Here is a 17553-nt window from a genome sequence, read left to right as displayed (position 1 = left end):
TCTCCCACAATGCTTGCTCTCAAGTTGGAGAAGCATAGTAATAAGAATATCTCGTGTGTGTCTTTCTGCTTCTGGGATACCTCATTCAGGATGATCTTTTCTAGTTCCCACCATTTGCCTGCAAATATCACGATTTCCTTGTTTTTAATTGCCGAGTGGTATTTCATTGTGTAAATGGACAACAAATTTCTGTATCCATTCCTCAGTTGTTTCCAGATTCTGGCTGTTATGAATAAAGCTGCCACAAACATGGTTGAGCAAATGTCCTTGTTGTGTACCTGAGCAACTTTTAGATATATGCCTAGGAGTGGTATGGCTGGATCTTGAGGAAGCACTATTCCTAATTGTCTGAGAAAGTGCCAGATTGATTTTTAAAGTGGTTGTGCAAGTTTACAACCATCAGCAATGGAGGAGGGTTCCCCTTTCTCCACTTCTTTTCCAGCATGTATTGTCACTTTCAATTGTTTTCTTTGAATAAATTTCTGAAAGTGTAATAAAAAAATAGACTATCTCTGTGATTCTGAACAAATGCTCAACGCATCATGAGGAAAGTGAATGAGTAAGTAGATATTGGAAATTGTTTGATGTTAATGAATTAGTGAACTACTAATTAACATATCTCTAGCATTCCAAGAGGCTTTAAACATTAGTTTTGACCTGTCAGTTGTAGTAGGCTACGTGTGTACAGTATAGAGGATAGGCAACTTGTCCCTGTAAACAATCACACAGTTCCTGACTGTGTGGTAGAATGCCTGCTGACTATCAAGAACCTACCATACTACTTTTATGTTAGATTAAGTTTAACCAATAGCTAACATATTGCTGATATTTTGTCTGTCTTTTAATTGATTGATTCATGCAGTTGCTTATAAAACAAATTTAAGTGAATATGATTCAAGTGGCTAAAATGATTGATTTTGCTCAATTACTGTTTCTAACTTCTTTGATACGTTTATGTAGATATAACTGAATAAATATCCAACTTGTGTGAGCTCTCAGAGGTAGTGGGAGAGAAGCAGTAGTCAGAAGAAGCACTCTTCTGTTACTGGAATACAGTTGCATCTCAGCCTTCAGGTCACCTGTCTAGACGCTTGCGGACATCAATGACAAGCCTTAAAGCCCATTCAACTACTTTTACAAAGTTAAAAAATTTATAATGATATCTGGATAGCATCAAGTTTTACAGAAATGTATTGCTGGTGGGAATGGAAACTTGTACAACCACTTTGGAAATCAATCTGGCGCTTTCTCAGACAATCAGGTATACTGCTTCCTCAAGATCCAGCCATACTACTCCTAGGCATATATCCAAAAGATGTTCAAGTATACAACAAGGACATTTGCTGAACCATGTTTGTAGCAGCTTTATTTGTAATAGCCAGAACCTGGAAACAACACAGATGTCCATCGATGGGGAAATGGATACAGAAATTGTGGTACTTTTACACAATGGAATACTACTCTGCAATTTAAAACAAGGAAATCATGAAATTTACAGGCAAATGGTGGGATCTAGAAAAAATCATCTTGAGTGAGATATCCCAGGAGCAGAAAGACACACACAGTATATACTCACTTATATGTGGGTACTAGATCTATAAGATAGGATAAATACACTAAAATCTGTACACCTAAAGAAGATAAACAAGACAGAGGACCAGGGGCAACATGATCAATAGCCACCTAGAAAGACAAAGGAAATCAACACTGGAAGTAGGAGAAAACAAGTAACAGGACAGGAGCCTACCACAGAGGGCCTCTGAAAGACTCTACCTGGCAGTGTATGAAAACAGATGCTGAGACCCATAACCAAGCCTTCGGCAGAGTGCAGGGAATCATATGAAAGAAGGGGGAGTTACTATGACCTAGAGGGGACAGGAGCCCCACAAGGTCCAAATATATCAGGGCAAAGGGGTCTTCTATGAGACTGTTTTCCCAACCAAGGACCATGCATGGATATAACCTAAAACTCCTGCTCAGACATAGCCCATAGCCCATGGTAGCTCAGTATCCAAGTGGGTTCCCTAGTAAGGGGGGCAAGAATTATTTCTGACATGAACTCAATGACTGGCTCATTGAGCTTCCTCTCCCCCTCAAGGGAGGAGCAGCCTTACTATGCCACATATAAGGACATGGCAGCTAGTCCTGAAGATACCTGATAAGCTAGGGTCAGATGGAAGGGGAGGAGGACCTCCCCTATCAGTAGACTCGAAAGGGGGCAGAGAGGAGACCAGGGAGGGAGGGGAGGATTGGAAAGGAAAAAGAGAGGGGGCTACGGCTGGGATACAAGTGAATGACCTGTGACTAAAATAAAAAAAATAAATTAATTAAAAAAAAACATTCAACAAATCATATAAAAGATAGCATAGCAATAACAGAGTTTGTTGACAGAGGTTGTTGTTATTTTATTTAGAGTTGAAAGGAAGCCATTATCTAATTATTGAGTATGGTTCTGAACTTCTATTTGCACAGCTATTGTCATTTGTGGAAATGTAAGCTGGGGTAGACCCAGGCGAAAGCTCAAGGAAGTCCCATGCACACTAAAGGCCAGGTTAGTAAGGCACCCTAGTCTGCCTATTTCAGAGTAATGCAGTGCTTAAATTAGAAAGTGAATAGTCTGACAGATTATGTGCAGAACATGTTCATTAAGGAGTGTGTCTTTGACTATCCCCATTCTCAAAATGGTAATTGCGCTTTGCAAATTCTTTGTGAAAGGATTTTGTGGGTTTCTATTAGTTCTTTCAACATTGAAAAGTAATTAAAAAACATGGTTTATTTATTTATTAAATTACAATACACTATACATTTTCAAGCACAGTTTGCATGACATAGCTTTTGATGCATTTTGCTATACTCATGCATCTAAGGCATATTAGAACACACTTTTTTTTCTTTTTTTGAAAAGAAAATTAGTTACAAGAAATCACTTTTATAAAGATCTTTTAAAAAAATGTCATGAGGCCATGTCTGGCCCGAATGTACATTAAAATCACAATACATCAAAAGCCTATTTACTAAGATTTAGATTTTAGGCAAATACTCCTTTCATTTTTCTTTTGATTTTATTTTAATAGAACTGTGCCAATTTTGAATACCTTTTCTATTTAGTTACATGTCAGTTTTCAAACTGGAGTGCTAATAAGATACCCAGCATGCCAAGTATTCTGCCTAGTAGCTGCTGGAACTGTGATTGTTTTTGTTAATTTCCTAAAACTCTGTAATTTTTTTTTATGAAACATTTTACATGCAAAGAAAATTAAACACCTGCAACAGGCATTCATTTTTTGCTACATAAATAAAACATAATTATTTTGGTACATTTATGTTATTTTTTTTAGTAGAAAAAAAAAGATTCCGTTATTGTCTCTTTATCCTTCCTCTTCTTACTGTCTCCTAAGTGGCTAGCATCCTGCATTGGAGAGCATTGCTACTTGGCACATTTTACATTTTACTGCCTATGTCTGGTTGTCTTATTTCACCTATACAATCAAAGTGTTTTAGTTAAGAAATTGATATATCATTATTAGTATGTTTGAAATTATTTTATTCTTATTAGGACAAACCGAATATCCCTTGAACTAAAATCCACTCCATTGTTCCGAGAGTTCAATCTTTAAAATTGATTTGGGGGAAATAAAAAGCCCTTTATGTAGCACTTGTTATGAAGTGTTCCATTTTTTCATGACCTTTGTTTCCCACTTGTACAATCATTTATAGTGAAATTCATTAGCCGTTCCTGAAACAGCACTGAAGGCTGTGTAAGTAAGCACAGGTTAATTGGAGAAGCGTGGTGATTTGCAAGCTTACACATGCTGACTTGGCAATTATTAATAATACATGAAGCTTACTACAGATAACCCCTTCATGGGTCTAGGAAGTGACTCAGAATGTAGGCTACTGTCCCTGGATTTGGTAGTGTGTCACGTCAGGAAAAATGCCTTAATTTCTCCCTTGTTCAGTTCCATCATGCACAAAATGGAGATAACATAACCCAATTTGCCAGGCTGTTGTGAGGATAACGTGAAATGATGTCAGTGTTACATGCTGACTACATTACCACAGTGAATGCGAACTCTGTGGCCTAGCAGGACTGCTCCTCCTTTGGGGAGTGGGGAGGTCAAAGAGCCTGCCATTGAGTTCCTGTCAGAGATAGTCCCTGTTCCCCTTACTATGGGAAACCAATTGGTTATTGAGTTACCACGAGCTTCGTCAGAGTAAAGGTTCTAGGTTATATCCATACTTTTGCTGTGTAGTTCAGGTTGCCCTGGAACTCACAGTTGTTTTCTGGCCTGGCCTCAACCTTATGATTTTCAACACTGGGGTTCTGGCATTAAGGGCATGTGATTCATGCTTACGTTGATAATTTGATAATTCACTATTAACTGTACTCATCATTTTACATTGTCTTTACACTGATAAATAATGAAAATATACATATTAGTGGAATGTTATATGATTTTGATACATGTGAAAACTGTATAACATGTTTAAATCACATCAATTACACACCTATTCAAACAATTATTATATCTCTATGTTGAAAATATTCAGAATCTTGTGTTCTAGATTTTCAAAATGTGCAATACGTAAGTGGTTTGTATATCACTTTTTAATAAAAATAACTGGAGTAATCTCTGGCTTTTTCAACTCACTTCTCCATGATAGGGACAGATTTTCAGAAAAAGGACTACTGTGCCATTGATGATAGTTGCTGACTATTGTATCTTAGGCAGAAAGTTTGAGATTTGTTATTTCATCTGCTAGATTTGAAATGAGCAAAACGTAATTGCAATCAATAATGAGACACTGGTCATGACATGGTGTCAGTATGCCATTATTTTCTCCTGTACTAAGGTGCCGTTGAAGAAGGCTTTAGCTGATTTTTCTGGCTCCTATAAGCCTATGAAGAGGTATAAAAGACCTGCATGTTGGGTTTCTTGCTACTGATGTTCTTAAATCATTTACAGAAATGATGCACCCAAATTTCTTGGATTAGAGACATAAGAATATTGTCTTGCAGTTGTGTGGCTGTGGTAGTAGAAAAATACAATTCAGCATTTAAGGGAATATAAAATTAGTTTTCAGGTTTGCTCATCAAAGAGCTGGAGAAGCAACTGAAGAAAGCATGGCGTGCTGGAAACTGAAACAGAGTCCTATGGATATGTTCAGGAAGATTCAAACACCCATCCTTTACAAACCCAAACATTCCTCCATCCCCTAGCCAGGAGAAAGAGTCATTTATTCCATTGTAGCAAGCTGGACCTGCCTTGCTAGTCCAAAACATTTTACTGTGGTTGAATGCTAGGGTTTATAATGATCTAATTACATTTCAAGTGAAAATCCTTCTAAAGCCTGGTACTTAAACATCTGATGTGAAATGTGTACTGAAATGTAATAGTCCTTTCACCTAAGCTAAATGAATGTACTCAAGAAAAATCACCTACTTTCCACCAGGTTTCAGGTATTTGCCATCTCTAGGGCAAAGGTCAGACTCATTTTCCAACAAGAAATACCGAACCCCAGAAGAAAAAGCATACAAAAGTTTGATAAATTGTTAACAGAAACCTGAAGAGTATCAATGAGGTAGCATTCTAAATGTGTCTGACCGGCATTTACTAAGGTTACAGCATGCGGAACAGAGTTTGACTCAAGAGTTACTTTGAGCAGCTGGAAATGGTTCTGGCTGTGTCCTTGGTATCAACTGAAACTAAGACCCAAATGATGTTTTCAGTAAATAAAGTTTAGATGCCAGAAATTCTTTGGCAGCTAGAAAGGGAGGAATTCATGTGGTATCAGGCACTTGACATGTGGCAAGTCCAAAATAAGATGTTTTGAAGTGTAAAGTTGTGCAAAAAGGAAGAGTGAAGCATCTTAGCTCTACCTCTTTTTATTGGTTCCATGCTGAAAGGATGACATCTTGGCCATGTTAAGTTAAACAAAATGTAAGTTTTGAAAGCCGTTTTACTTGTTTCTTTTTACTTTGTTTTAAAATATGAATGCTAGAAAAGTTAAAGTTGTACATGTGGTTTACATCTGGCCTTACACTTCTCCTGGTAAGAGCTGATGTAGAAGGATAGAGAGCTTGGAGCGACTTTATCATTTGTGACATAGTTACCCATTCTCCAGCTCTCTACAGAGGGAGGACTCCGAAAGCTCGCCTTTCCTGCACAGCTGGAAACACTGGGCTGCCTGGGGAAGTGCTGTTATATCTATGGGAATTACTGTAGATTTTTATATTTCAAGGATAGAGCAAGAAAGCCCTGGTCCCCAATGTTAGCCATGGTTTTAGTTCTGTGTAACCAAGGCCAAATGGGAGTTACATTCAATATGAGGATTGTCTTTTTATCAGTCAGAAGAATCCTGAGAACATTTTGCTGTGGCTGAGTGTTTATGTTTTCCTACAACTGAAATAGCTGAGGTTTGTAATGATCTAATCACATGTCAAGCAAAAATTCTTTTGAAGCCCGGTGCACAAATATCTGATGTGAAAAGTGTACTGAACAGTAATAGCTCTGCAAATTGCTGGAGTATGAGTTCTCACCCACTACTGGGCCTGAAGGAGCCTTGTAAGAAAGAGCAGGGTTGGTGGTTCGAATAAAACCATAGAATCTCATCTTATTTAGTACTGTCATTTTGTTTTTGAACTTTTGCATTGGAATCCAATTTATCTAGTATAATAGAAGAGAAATACCATAGAGATTAATATCTAATGATTTAGGACACGATTGGCTTCAACCTGTAAGATGAGTTTGATCTTATATGTTTACCTGCTAGTGTCCCTGTAAATCTCTATTGTGAGCACCTTTCTAACTGCTGAATACATCGCTGAGTCAGCAATCAGCATATCACATGGTCTCTGACCCAAAATTTAATGGAATCTAGTCCTTGGCATTGCTTTCTCCCTCCAGGAAATATAAAATGGAAGTAAATGAAGCACCATATCTCTGCGGAAATATAAGCCAACATTTTGGGCATCACATAGAGAAATGTGCAGTGCATGTGAATTCTCTTTTAGCTCCACTGAACTTTGTTTTGCTTGAGAAGAGAGGCAGACCTTAGGGACTGTTGCTCATAAGATTTTGCAGAGATTTTATTTCAAAAGACTCAAATTAAACTTTGTTTGCTCTAAATCCCAAGTCCCGGTCATCCTGGTATTCCATGTATCTTCATCCTGGGCCACTGTTTTGATGTGTCCACGCTCTTATTTCTTGGTCACCAGGAACCAACAGTAGCTTTGCTTACATTGCAAAGGCACATAAATATCAGAAAGAAGGAGGCAGCCAGGCTCAGTGCTGCAGGCCATCTAGGTGAGTTTGAGGCCAGCCTGGTCTACAAAGGGAGTCTAGGAGAGACAAGGCTGCACAAAGAAACCTGAGAGGAGGTTGGGGAGGTGGACTACAGCAGCGATACAAAGTTAATAAATGTTAATTAATGAAAAAAGAAAGGGAGAGGCAACCCTCACAAAATTTTAGCATACTGTCTACTGTCTGTGAATTTAGTGGAGTCTGGGATTTATTTTACAAAGGTCAAGACAACTGGTTGGATTTAGCAGGAAGAATGCACTCTAAGAAGATGAGTTACTCCTTTATTTTAATGAACTGAACCACAAGGCTTTCTCTTTTGCATGTGACCCAGAGCAAAGAAGGATGCTTTGCAGATCTAATTTGTGTAACAAGGCAGCTCTGTTCTTAGGCTACATGTTTTAGAAAATGTAATTGTCTTAATGTGGAGTATACCCATTCTGTCTATTTTTGTTTGAGTCATTGCACAGACACCTAAGCCTTATAGAAGAGCAAGATCATATATGTTTTTGCACTATAACAACCTTTTGAAATGTTGCTTCTGTCTAGTAACTTGGGGATGGAATTGGTTGGTTGGAACCACTTATGAAGGGAAGTACAACAAATAGAGCTACTGTAGGTAAAATAACGCCAGCCTTCAGCAAGTTCTAGAAATACAAAAATGTTGCATTAAGGACAACTTATAAATTGACTGATATAACTAACTGGTCAGGTGACTAATAACTAGAGACTAGATAGACAGTTTGTAACATTAGTTTCTATAGAAACTAGGAAATATTAGCTAATTAATTATTTTTTGTTTTTTTAAAGAGAAACTAGTGAAATTTCAAATAATATTTCTTTTCTGTAAGCCAGAAGACTAAAATAAAATGAAAGTAATTTAGAGAAGACACTGCAGTGCTGAGATTAAGCTCTGCCCAGGGCCCTGGGCAAAAGCTCCGAGCCTGACACTTGTCATTCTAGAGATGTAAAGAATCATTCCAAAGCCACATTCTGCAGTCAAGGCACAGAATAGTTCAGGTTCAATGTTAATTTCATCATATAACTAATGAATAAATGAGTTTTTCACTGGATTTTCAGATTGATCTATCCCTCAGTTGTAGATACTACAATTCAAACGTCATTTATTTTTAAAATTTTTGTTTGTTTGTTTTTTAGCTTTTTGAGATAGGGTTTTCCTGAATAGCCCTGGCTGTTCTGGAATGCACCCTGGTCTCAAACTCAGAGATTCACCTGCTTCTGCTTCCCAAGTGCCATCAGGCCCTGCTCTAAGTTTCTCTTGTATGTGTTATTTCACGTATGTGGACTGTATTTACAAAACAGCCCCCTTCTCCTTCATTCAACTCCCCTCACATCTGTCCATACCCTAATTCCTTCTCAAATACATAGTCACTTATTTTTTTAACTATTATTGTTTCGCACATGCATGTGCACACACACACACCTTTATAAATACAAGACACAAGCAGAGTTCATTCAACGTGGGTCTTACGTATATGTGTTTTGCTCACTTCTTGGGATTGGATCACTAATCGGAGGTCTTGATTCCTGAGCAGGCTTAGTCTCTCTGTCTCTCCCTCAGCAGTCATTAATTCCCTGTTACTCATCAACTAGGGGTGAAGCCTTATGAGATTTCACCCATCAATATTGCCAGGTGATATTTTAATCTCAATTACTCATGTATATCACTGTGTGTTTCTGAATATAAGTTTACTTAAACAACACATCTATACTTTACCCTTTGAATATGTTACTTAGCAACACACATTGAAACTTTCTAGCATTTGCAGATATTTTTAAAAATTAACAGCAAATTTTCAAAACTTCAAGTCAAAGCTACTTCTCAAGAGCCATTACATGGTACTTTCCTACCTAAACCAAACTTTTACAAGTTTATCTTTTTATTTTTAAGATCTATTTTATTCGGTGTGTATGTCTGCAGAGACGCGTGTCTGCATGTGTACCACATGCATGCAGAAGTCAATGGACACCAGAAGAGGGTGTTGGTTTCTCCGGAAGTGGGGTTAGAGGAGGCTGTGAGCTACTCAAGCATATTCTGGGTGTCTACTGTAGTACTGTCTAACTGTTTCATTTCTATCTAAATGCTCAGACACAGCTAAAAGACTCAACCTCATTTAACTTAAAGGTGCTATGAAGTTCATGTTTGTTAATTCGGGGTTAACTAACTAGAGTATTGACGCAGACCTCCTGCATTATTGGTATTAGTAATACCATCTTCCTGGGAGGCAGGATTGTAAGGAACAAGGAGCTGCTGCCTATAAAGCGCTTCTAAAAACTGCCCAGCGCACAGAAAAATTAAAAAATGCCGGTTATTTATCTCAGTGCATACACAAAAAATTCACATACCAAAATGGAGCCTCTGTTTGATTTTTACCTGTGAGATTGTGAAATTAAGAATGTGGAGATAGAAACTGGGTCACACCCTTGAACTGCAAGTGCTGACTTCAAGTATAGAAAACCTGTGTAAACCTGGGTATGGTGGCATGTGTCTGTACTCCCAGAACTCTTATTGAGAGGTGGCAGGGGGAGGCAAGACAGTCCTTGGAAGCTTGTAGGCCAGATATGTTGGCATACATAATGGCAAAAAATACCCAAAACAAACAAACAAACAAACAAACACAAACTTTGTCTCAAACAAGGTGAAAGGTGAAGATCTAACCCAGATATTGTCCTCTAACCTTCATATGCCTACTGTGGCTCATGTGCACTTGCTCCCTTATAAACACACATACACACACACACACACACACACACACACACATATATACACACACACACACACACACACAGAATCAACACCATCATTATGTGATACTTACAGCTGAGATTCCAGAATATGGATTGGGGATCCCATTTGTGTTTTTTCAGGCTAATGTATAAAACTTGATAAGGATATTGCTTTCCTTATCTAAAGTAACATTATTTTGCTTTTCTTCCAAAGAAACTGCAAACAAAGTTTACATTAATGCGATACCAAGGGGTGGAAGACTTTGATCTTATTTTAAATGACTTGGGCATTCCTGGCAGTTCTTGGTTAGATTTTACTTTGCCATTGACCTAATCCTGATTATTATTATTATTTTTGTTTTGTTTTTAAATATGCAACTTTGATTTTTTTCCAATATGCTATTATAAAAGTAGCAGGAACCTCTTATCTTTAGTCATGAGCATATTAGCTTTGTTTTCTTATGTTGAGATGGAGACAAAGACTATATCTAGCACACTGTATACATGGAATTTATAGATTTTTTCTTATGCAACATATGGTTAGAACTTGATTTCTTTTCTAATTACTGCTTTCTAACTATATTACAAATGCTTCTTGGGAATATTGACTCCCACTTGCTTTTTTAAATATTTACTTATGGATAAGCTTTGATTTGTTTGTGACTGAAATTTTCACAAAGGATGATGTAAATGTCACATGGAATATATGCCTATTTCAGAAATTTATATATTCTTATATCTATTACATTTTTTTCTATTTTCAACAATATTCAGATTTTGTATAATCAGTATCAATATACTCTTGAGAAATTTCAAGAAGTCATTGATGGTTACATATTCAGCCTCTTTGGGCTTGTGCCTGGTCCCATGAACTGCTTGCTATTTTGAAACCCTAGCTATCTTGTTCTTGGGACAAAGGCTATATGCTGTGAACTATTAAGTAACCCCTAATATTTATGCCATGCTTGGTTAAACAGGAAATGGGCTATTTCACTATAAATAATGCACAAGTCCACTTTAATAACCCACCACAGTGCCACCTTAGAAATTGCTTTGCATTTATTGATCACTAAGAGTGAAACTGAAATATCTGAAAACATTACATGGCCTTATATCACTAGCTACAGATAAGGAAAAGAGCAATCAATATATTCCTGGCCCCAAACTCCACATTTTCACTCTACCCAATTCTCTCAAGAAAATCACTTTAGTAATTTAGATAAGCTTAATATATGATATAAAAGGCAACTAGTAATAGAAATTAACATTTGTTAACTAGGTTGTTAATGAAAACATACATTCATGTGTATGACATGACAAGAGATCCATAGAGTCGAAGACAGGTCAGTTTACCAGTGATGGTCCCAAATGATTTGAGTGCTGGAGACAGCATCAGTGTGACAAACGAGGTGGATATTATACTCTTAAAAAATAAATGCTCAAAACTAAATAAGTAAAAACGGTGTGGGTGTCAATTTCAATTTTAAGCACATGACCATTTTAAGGGACTGTTTGTGTCCCCTAGAGTTGTCCTTAAAATTTGTGTGTATTTCTTTTTAACACATGCATATAAAGTACTGGAAGATTGTTACTTCGTACATGAATAAAATAAAAAAAAAAACACATTAAAACAAACACCTGATACATGCGCACTGCGACTTAGAAACGCCGTGCAAAATGCAGTGCCAATGCCCAACTCCTGTTGGTTGTTGTGATTAAGTTTACAAGACGTTTGCTATGAAACTAACTCAAGCTAATGACCTCATTTCTGTGTTGCTTAATATGAACGTTTTGTTACTTGAATCATAGTTGCTGATACATCCAGGGTGACTGAATTCTGGATGTTCAAAACTACAAGTAATTTAGACTAAGTATACAAAGCTCTTTCTGAACAAATAGGACATCTTACTTCACTATGAATGAATGCTCTCTAAAGATTCCAGCAACTCTTATAGAGGATGAAGAATCTCTCCCTCTCTCTCTGTGTCTCTCTCACTGTCTCTATCTCTCTCCCCCCTCTCCCACAGACACACACACATACCCATGCATATCTATACAAAAAAGAAAAAAAGGCTGTAGCTACTTCCAAGTAATGTCTTGAATTATTACTTCAACCTAGAAGCCAATTGACATCTTTCTTATCATGAATATCAAGTGGCTAGAACAATCCTTTTACTTTATTTTTCTTATCAATTTCAGTAGCCATTTTAATGAGTAAAAAAGTAATGAATCAACATCCAAATAAAAGAGACACAAGGTGTGTGTTTAGTTCACAGAGCACAAAAGATTTCCTGAATTATCAAGTTTCCTAAAACAAAGGTTATGAGTAAATTTTCTTCACAATTAAAGGATTCGGTTATAGTCTCAAGAAAAGGATGGTTAACTTTTACTCACTTTGAAATAATTTTACTGCTTTAATTTGTTCTCTTGTAGGAAATAAATGTAACTCTGTAAGTTTATTACTCTACATTAATTTAACTATGACAGTCCCTCAAGGAGGAAAATACATAGAAATAAAAATATTTAAACGCAGCATTTAGCATTAAGTGCTTTGTTATGTAAGTACTCCTAATTCAATGCTGTAGCATGATTTATACATAACATTCAGGAAATCTATAGAAGACAAAGAACCAACCCCATAAGTACATCTAAACAATGCAGCTTATCCAGTTAGAGCTAGGACAAGGGAGAACTATGCTGATGAAAATACCCCAAAAGGAATGCTATCTTTGATTCCTCCTTCCACAAAGACAAACTAGCCTGGTTTATGTGTGATATTAAGGATGTAATTGATACCTCTTCCTCTTGCTACATTTCTGCAAAAAAAAAAAAAAAAAAGAAAAAAGAAAATCACATACTTACCATCACCATAAAGTTTTGTCAGTTAGCCATTTCCTCTCTATGCTTAGGAGGATAATGAGAATGAGGAATCCTCAGGAGGAATCCCCAGGAAGAGTGAAATACAAGCAAGTACAATTGTTAATACAGACGTTAATTTTAGTTTTTATTCCAAGTATTCAAAAGCAAAAATTGGGATAAAAGGTGAAGAATAGTATTTCTAGGAAGATATGGAAGGTATTTCTAAGGTAAATTGTCAGCTTAGTGTTCTATAACAAAGTGAGATGTGTTTCCTGGCTCATTCTGTTTGGCATAGTCCTGTGCAAAATTGTAAAGACACAGAAGAATCCTCTCCCATCTCCCACCTTCACTGTATTCCTCCTCTTTACCGTCTACCCTAGCACACAGCCCAGCAGTCTCTGTGGAGAGTCCTGTCCACAAGCACCACAGAAAGGACATAATAAAGCCTCCATCCCAACAGCCCTCTATTATATTATTATCTGATTCAATAGACTTTAAGTGGTATCTTTTATTCTTTATCCTTGTCTAAAGTTTCCGTCAAATTATCTCAGAGATTTGTAATTGTGCCATTTACACAATTAGACTTCTAACTCTACTTAGAAATTGTGCTGGGCACATTCTCATGTTTTAAGAATGATCATTCTTAGATTTTTTTAAAATGTAAATTACTCCCAAGCACATTAACTTAATCTGTACTTCTATGCTGATGTCTATATGTATCTGCTCCTGGAGAGATCAGTTGTCAGGATAACAATGCCTCATGCAAACAAAACCCAGAGATATGCGCTTGTCATTATGAATAGTGTCACAGTTAAGAATTTGCTTAAAAGTACAGCTAATTTTTGAAACGTAATCACTAGTAGGTTGTCCTGACTTTTGCTGCAGCTAATTTAATGAAATATTAAATCTCTAAAAATGTGTCCTTATGAATAAGTTATGACTTCCAAGGTTCAGAACGATAAACTTTCTTTCCTATTAAAACAACCTGACAACCACTCTTTTTGTAGTTTTGATGCGTAACTCTTATCTCCAGTGTATTTACATTGGCAGCAAGACTTTGCAAGGACAGAGTGAAGTCTGGAAAAGGAGGACAAGACATTGCTGTGGCTGTGATCTGGAAAGGGAGATGGTTAGAAAATTTGCACAGGTGGCTGATGATGGATGGAGGTGGCAGCGTATCAGGAGGAAGTTAGCATTCAGGAAAAAGACACTCTACCTGTGTAGCCCAGCGAATTGTCATCATTATCTGAGGTGGGGGCTGGCGTCCCGCTGTCGTTCCCCCTCTCTAGGTCCTCAGGGTCTGTCGGAAACAACACCAGAGCTGCTGATGGGGTCACAGAAGTAACAGTAGTTGCCATGTCGATCACAGCATGTCCAGACACAAATAAATCCACATGTGACAGAAGAACACACAAGGACAACACACAGCACACATCCTCCTTGCCAGTCCTGCTGCACACTGAGCCCTGCGCAGGTCTCAGCACCATGCTTACAGTTTCTTCTTCTTCCCCCTAATTCCCCTAATTCTCCGCAGCGCCTGCACCTTTGCTGCACTTCAAAGCTGGCCAAGTGCTCCGGCTGCCCTCCGTGAGGCCGCCAGCGTGACTGAGCGAGCATATGGAGGAGGGAGAGGGCAGGGTGGCTGAATGCTAGCATTGCTAATTTTCCACCTTATTGTTAATCAAAGCTATTGACTGTGATCACTCCCCATCATCGCTTCATCTCCTGGCAATTACAGACTCCGGGGACTGTACTTCAGATGAGAGCAGGAGGGAGTGGGTAGGGGTCTTGTGGAGCAAGAAGGAGAATGGTTTTATAAAAATCCTTCTCCTCCTCCTCCTCCTCCTCTCTCTCTCTTTCTTTTCTTCCTGAGAAAACAGTAAAGAAAGCACAACCTATGTCTCTGGACGACAGCAATTTCTCCTAGAATAGGAAGGAGAAAAAGTGAGTGGCTGGGTAAAATAGCACTGAACTTGGAATATCTTTCTTTGAATACTTACAGGCACTCCAGATTGCTTATAGTCTATATTGCAATCACCTTTGTAAGTAGTAACATCCATGTATTCTTAATTTTCTCAAGGAAAAAAATTCTTTTTTTAATTTTTTTTGAAGTTGCATGTTTATATCCTATGCGGAATTTTAGAGATGGGTCTGAACGCAACACTCAGGTCTGATGCTCAGGAGCGGAGCCTAAGATCAGTCTGAATGACAGCAGTTTAGAGATGTTGTTACTTATGTTTCACATCTACATGTGCTAGAAAATTTCGATCATGACCTATTGCTTCACTGCTGATAAGTAGACAGAGAAACAACGAAGACTGTAGCTCCTAACTCAAATAATGTGGACTCATAGGCCATTCAGCTTCTGTGCTCTTCGGGCTTTTATCACCTTAAAGAGCATCTGCAGAGGATTCTTCCGTCCTGTATTGAGAAGGGCAGCTGTTAGCTTAGGAAAGAGAGTCACTTACAAATGAGGCAGTGAGCACACACAGGTAACGTCCCTCTAGGAACATCACAAGCATAGTTAAATTTGCATCTGCTTGGTTTTAGTTAGGGAAGCACATTTTCATCTCAGGCAGAGAAATTTAGGGATGGCTTCGGAATTTTTAAAAAGGAATAAAAAGTTATTACAAGTCCTCAAGGAGGTCTTGCCAGCTACCTATTCTTCACACTCACTTTCTTGCTCTTTCCATACTCCCTACGACGAGAGTCAAAGGATGAAACTGTTGTGGTTAGCGTGGGAAGATAAGGGTTTGGATCTATGTAGACAAAAGGGGGGGCACGCTCATTTTGCTTTATTTATCCTCATCTCTCTAGGGATGGCTTTGTCATGTTTATCCTGAAAAGTGACTTTGGAGATGCTCAGGCAGTGAATGTGTCAGTTCTCTAGCCTTGCAGCTTGTTAACTTTGCAAGATGCATGAACTGCTTAGGCCAAAGATCTGTGTTCCATCCATTAGACAGACTGGAAAGTGGATCCCATTGGGTAATTTGGGGCAGTATTAGTTACTACAATACTGGACCATAAGCCAAGTAACCTCCCTCAAGGGGTTAAACAAACAAGAGGCTGACACAGAGAGATGGACAAAAGAATGTCGTTCATGTGTATGAGAAGGCTTTTAAGAGGGGGTGCAATTCTGCTTCTTCAAATATTGCTTTAAAGAAACATAATGTGTACAGGATCTTAACCTAATTAGTCGTAGTAACAAGCACATATAGTCCAGGCAAACCCTGCATTTAATTATGAAGAAATAGTTTATTTAAAGTGGTTGCACTACTTCTAATTATTTTGTTTAAAATATGATAGCATTTTCCCCAAATCTCTGAATGAATTAAATTGGTTTGTTTATTCAATATCATAAATCTGTGATATAGACTTGTATATTTTTGTTTCTGATGCCTTCCTGGAAATACTTTCCTAAAATCCATGGAAATAAGGAAATTATTATTGAAATGAGTTGCCTAAATCTACTTATAGGAAAAAAAAAAAACACAACAAAACTTCATCTACCTTTTAACTTATCCTTAGTGGTTTGTAAACTTACCTTCTTGTTTCTACCTACCAGGCTAGGGCCTCCTTTTAAGCTTAGAAAAGATTAGACTGTGCATTAATCAATCAATTCTACCATATCTTCAAAGCCCCTCCTGCCTATCCCATACTGCCTTTAATTAAAGGCATGCTGGGTCTAAAGGAAACAGAAGGTGCCATTTTCACTAACTTCACTAATTTTTCTTCTTTCCCCTCCTTCTTGTCAAAAGATAACGGTAATATAAAATGCCCCATTGATTCACTCTGTGTGAGCTGGAGGATGAATGTTGAGTCCAAAAGATGGATCCTTATTTGTGTGTGTGTGTGTGTGTGTGTGTGTGTGTGTGTGTGTTGTTGTTAAGTAGTATTGATTATTGAGCCACATGCTAGAAGATTAAGAGGTGAGAGGTTATTTTGTTTAGTATATCTGAAGGAAGGCTTTTCTGTAGATTCTGAGTTTAGGGTCTTAGAGGTCTGAATTCAAGGGGTGCAGCTATTGTTTGTTGCTTTGAGCCTCCATGTTTTCTGGGGGCTTTGGCTTTCATTACTTGGATAAAAACATAAATTCCCGGGTCAGGTACTTTATTTTTTATTCTTACACAGATCTGAAGGTAACACATGAATTGATGAAGGCAACTTTTACTTAAGTGACTAGCTCGAAGTAATAAACAAACTAGAAAATGCAAAAAAAAAAAAAAGGAAAAAAAAAGGACTTCTCCAGTGGTATTGTGTGCTGGTGGGAAATTACTATACATGAACTCAGATATTTTTGTATCTTCTATCTCTTTGGTGAGCTTACAGTATTTTATGAAACATAAAAATAGATTTGAACCATAAAATCAGAAACATCCAAGGTTGAAAACAAGGTGAGTAGATCTTTGTGACCAATTCCTGTCAGCTACATGCCTCCCGGGAAGTTAGAGCCTATCTGGTGTTCACTATCTTCCACAGCAAACAGTTTCATTGTTATGAAATCCTGTCCTTTGCTTGCTTGTTAAGAACAAGTCTGCTGTTTGGGTTCCCTGCCCCTCAGCTTCTGTCCTCATCTGTGGGATAGACCACACTGGTGCTCATTGAATGGCTGCCTTTCCGCCATCCAGATTTCTTAAATGTTTAT

General features: G+C 37.7%; 1 protein-coding gene across 6 annotated transcripts in view; it reads right to left on the bottom strand.

Moving 5' to 3' along the window:
* The window catches only part of Robo1 (roundabout guidance receptor 1), a 1064494-nt gene that overhangs the window by 457727 nt on the left and 589214 nt on the right, over positions 1-17553 (bottom strand). For 5 of the 6 annotated variants that reach the window (XM_060370628.1, XM_060370629.1, XM_060370634.1 and 2 more), the window contains one exon: positions 14125-14208. The exons of the other annotated variant lie outside the window; for it this stretch is intronic. In XM_060370628.1, the coding sequence (XP_060226611.1) occupies positions 14125-14208 (84 nt within the window). The remainder of the gene's footprint in view (positions 1-14124; positions 14209-17553) is intronic. 6 annotated transcript variants of the gene reach the window in all.

This window comes from Meriones unguiculatus, chromosome 17, assembly GCF_030254825.1.
Source record: "Meriones unguiculatus strain TT.TT164.6M chromosome 17, Bangor_MerUng_6.1, whole genome shotgun sequence".
Lineage (NCBI taxonomy): Eukaryota > Metazoa > Chordata > Mammalia > Rodentia > Muridae > Meriones > Meriones unguiculatus.
The sequence above is the reverse complement of the archived record's forward strand: the minus strand, read 5'-3'. Positions and strand labels throughout refer to the sequence as shown.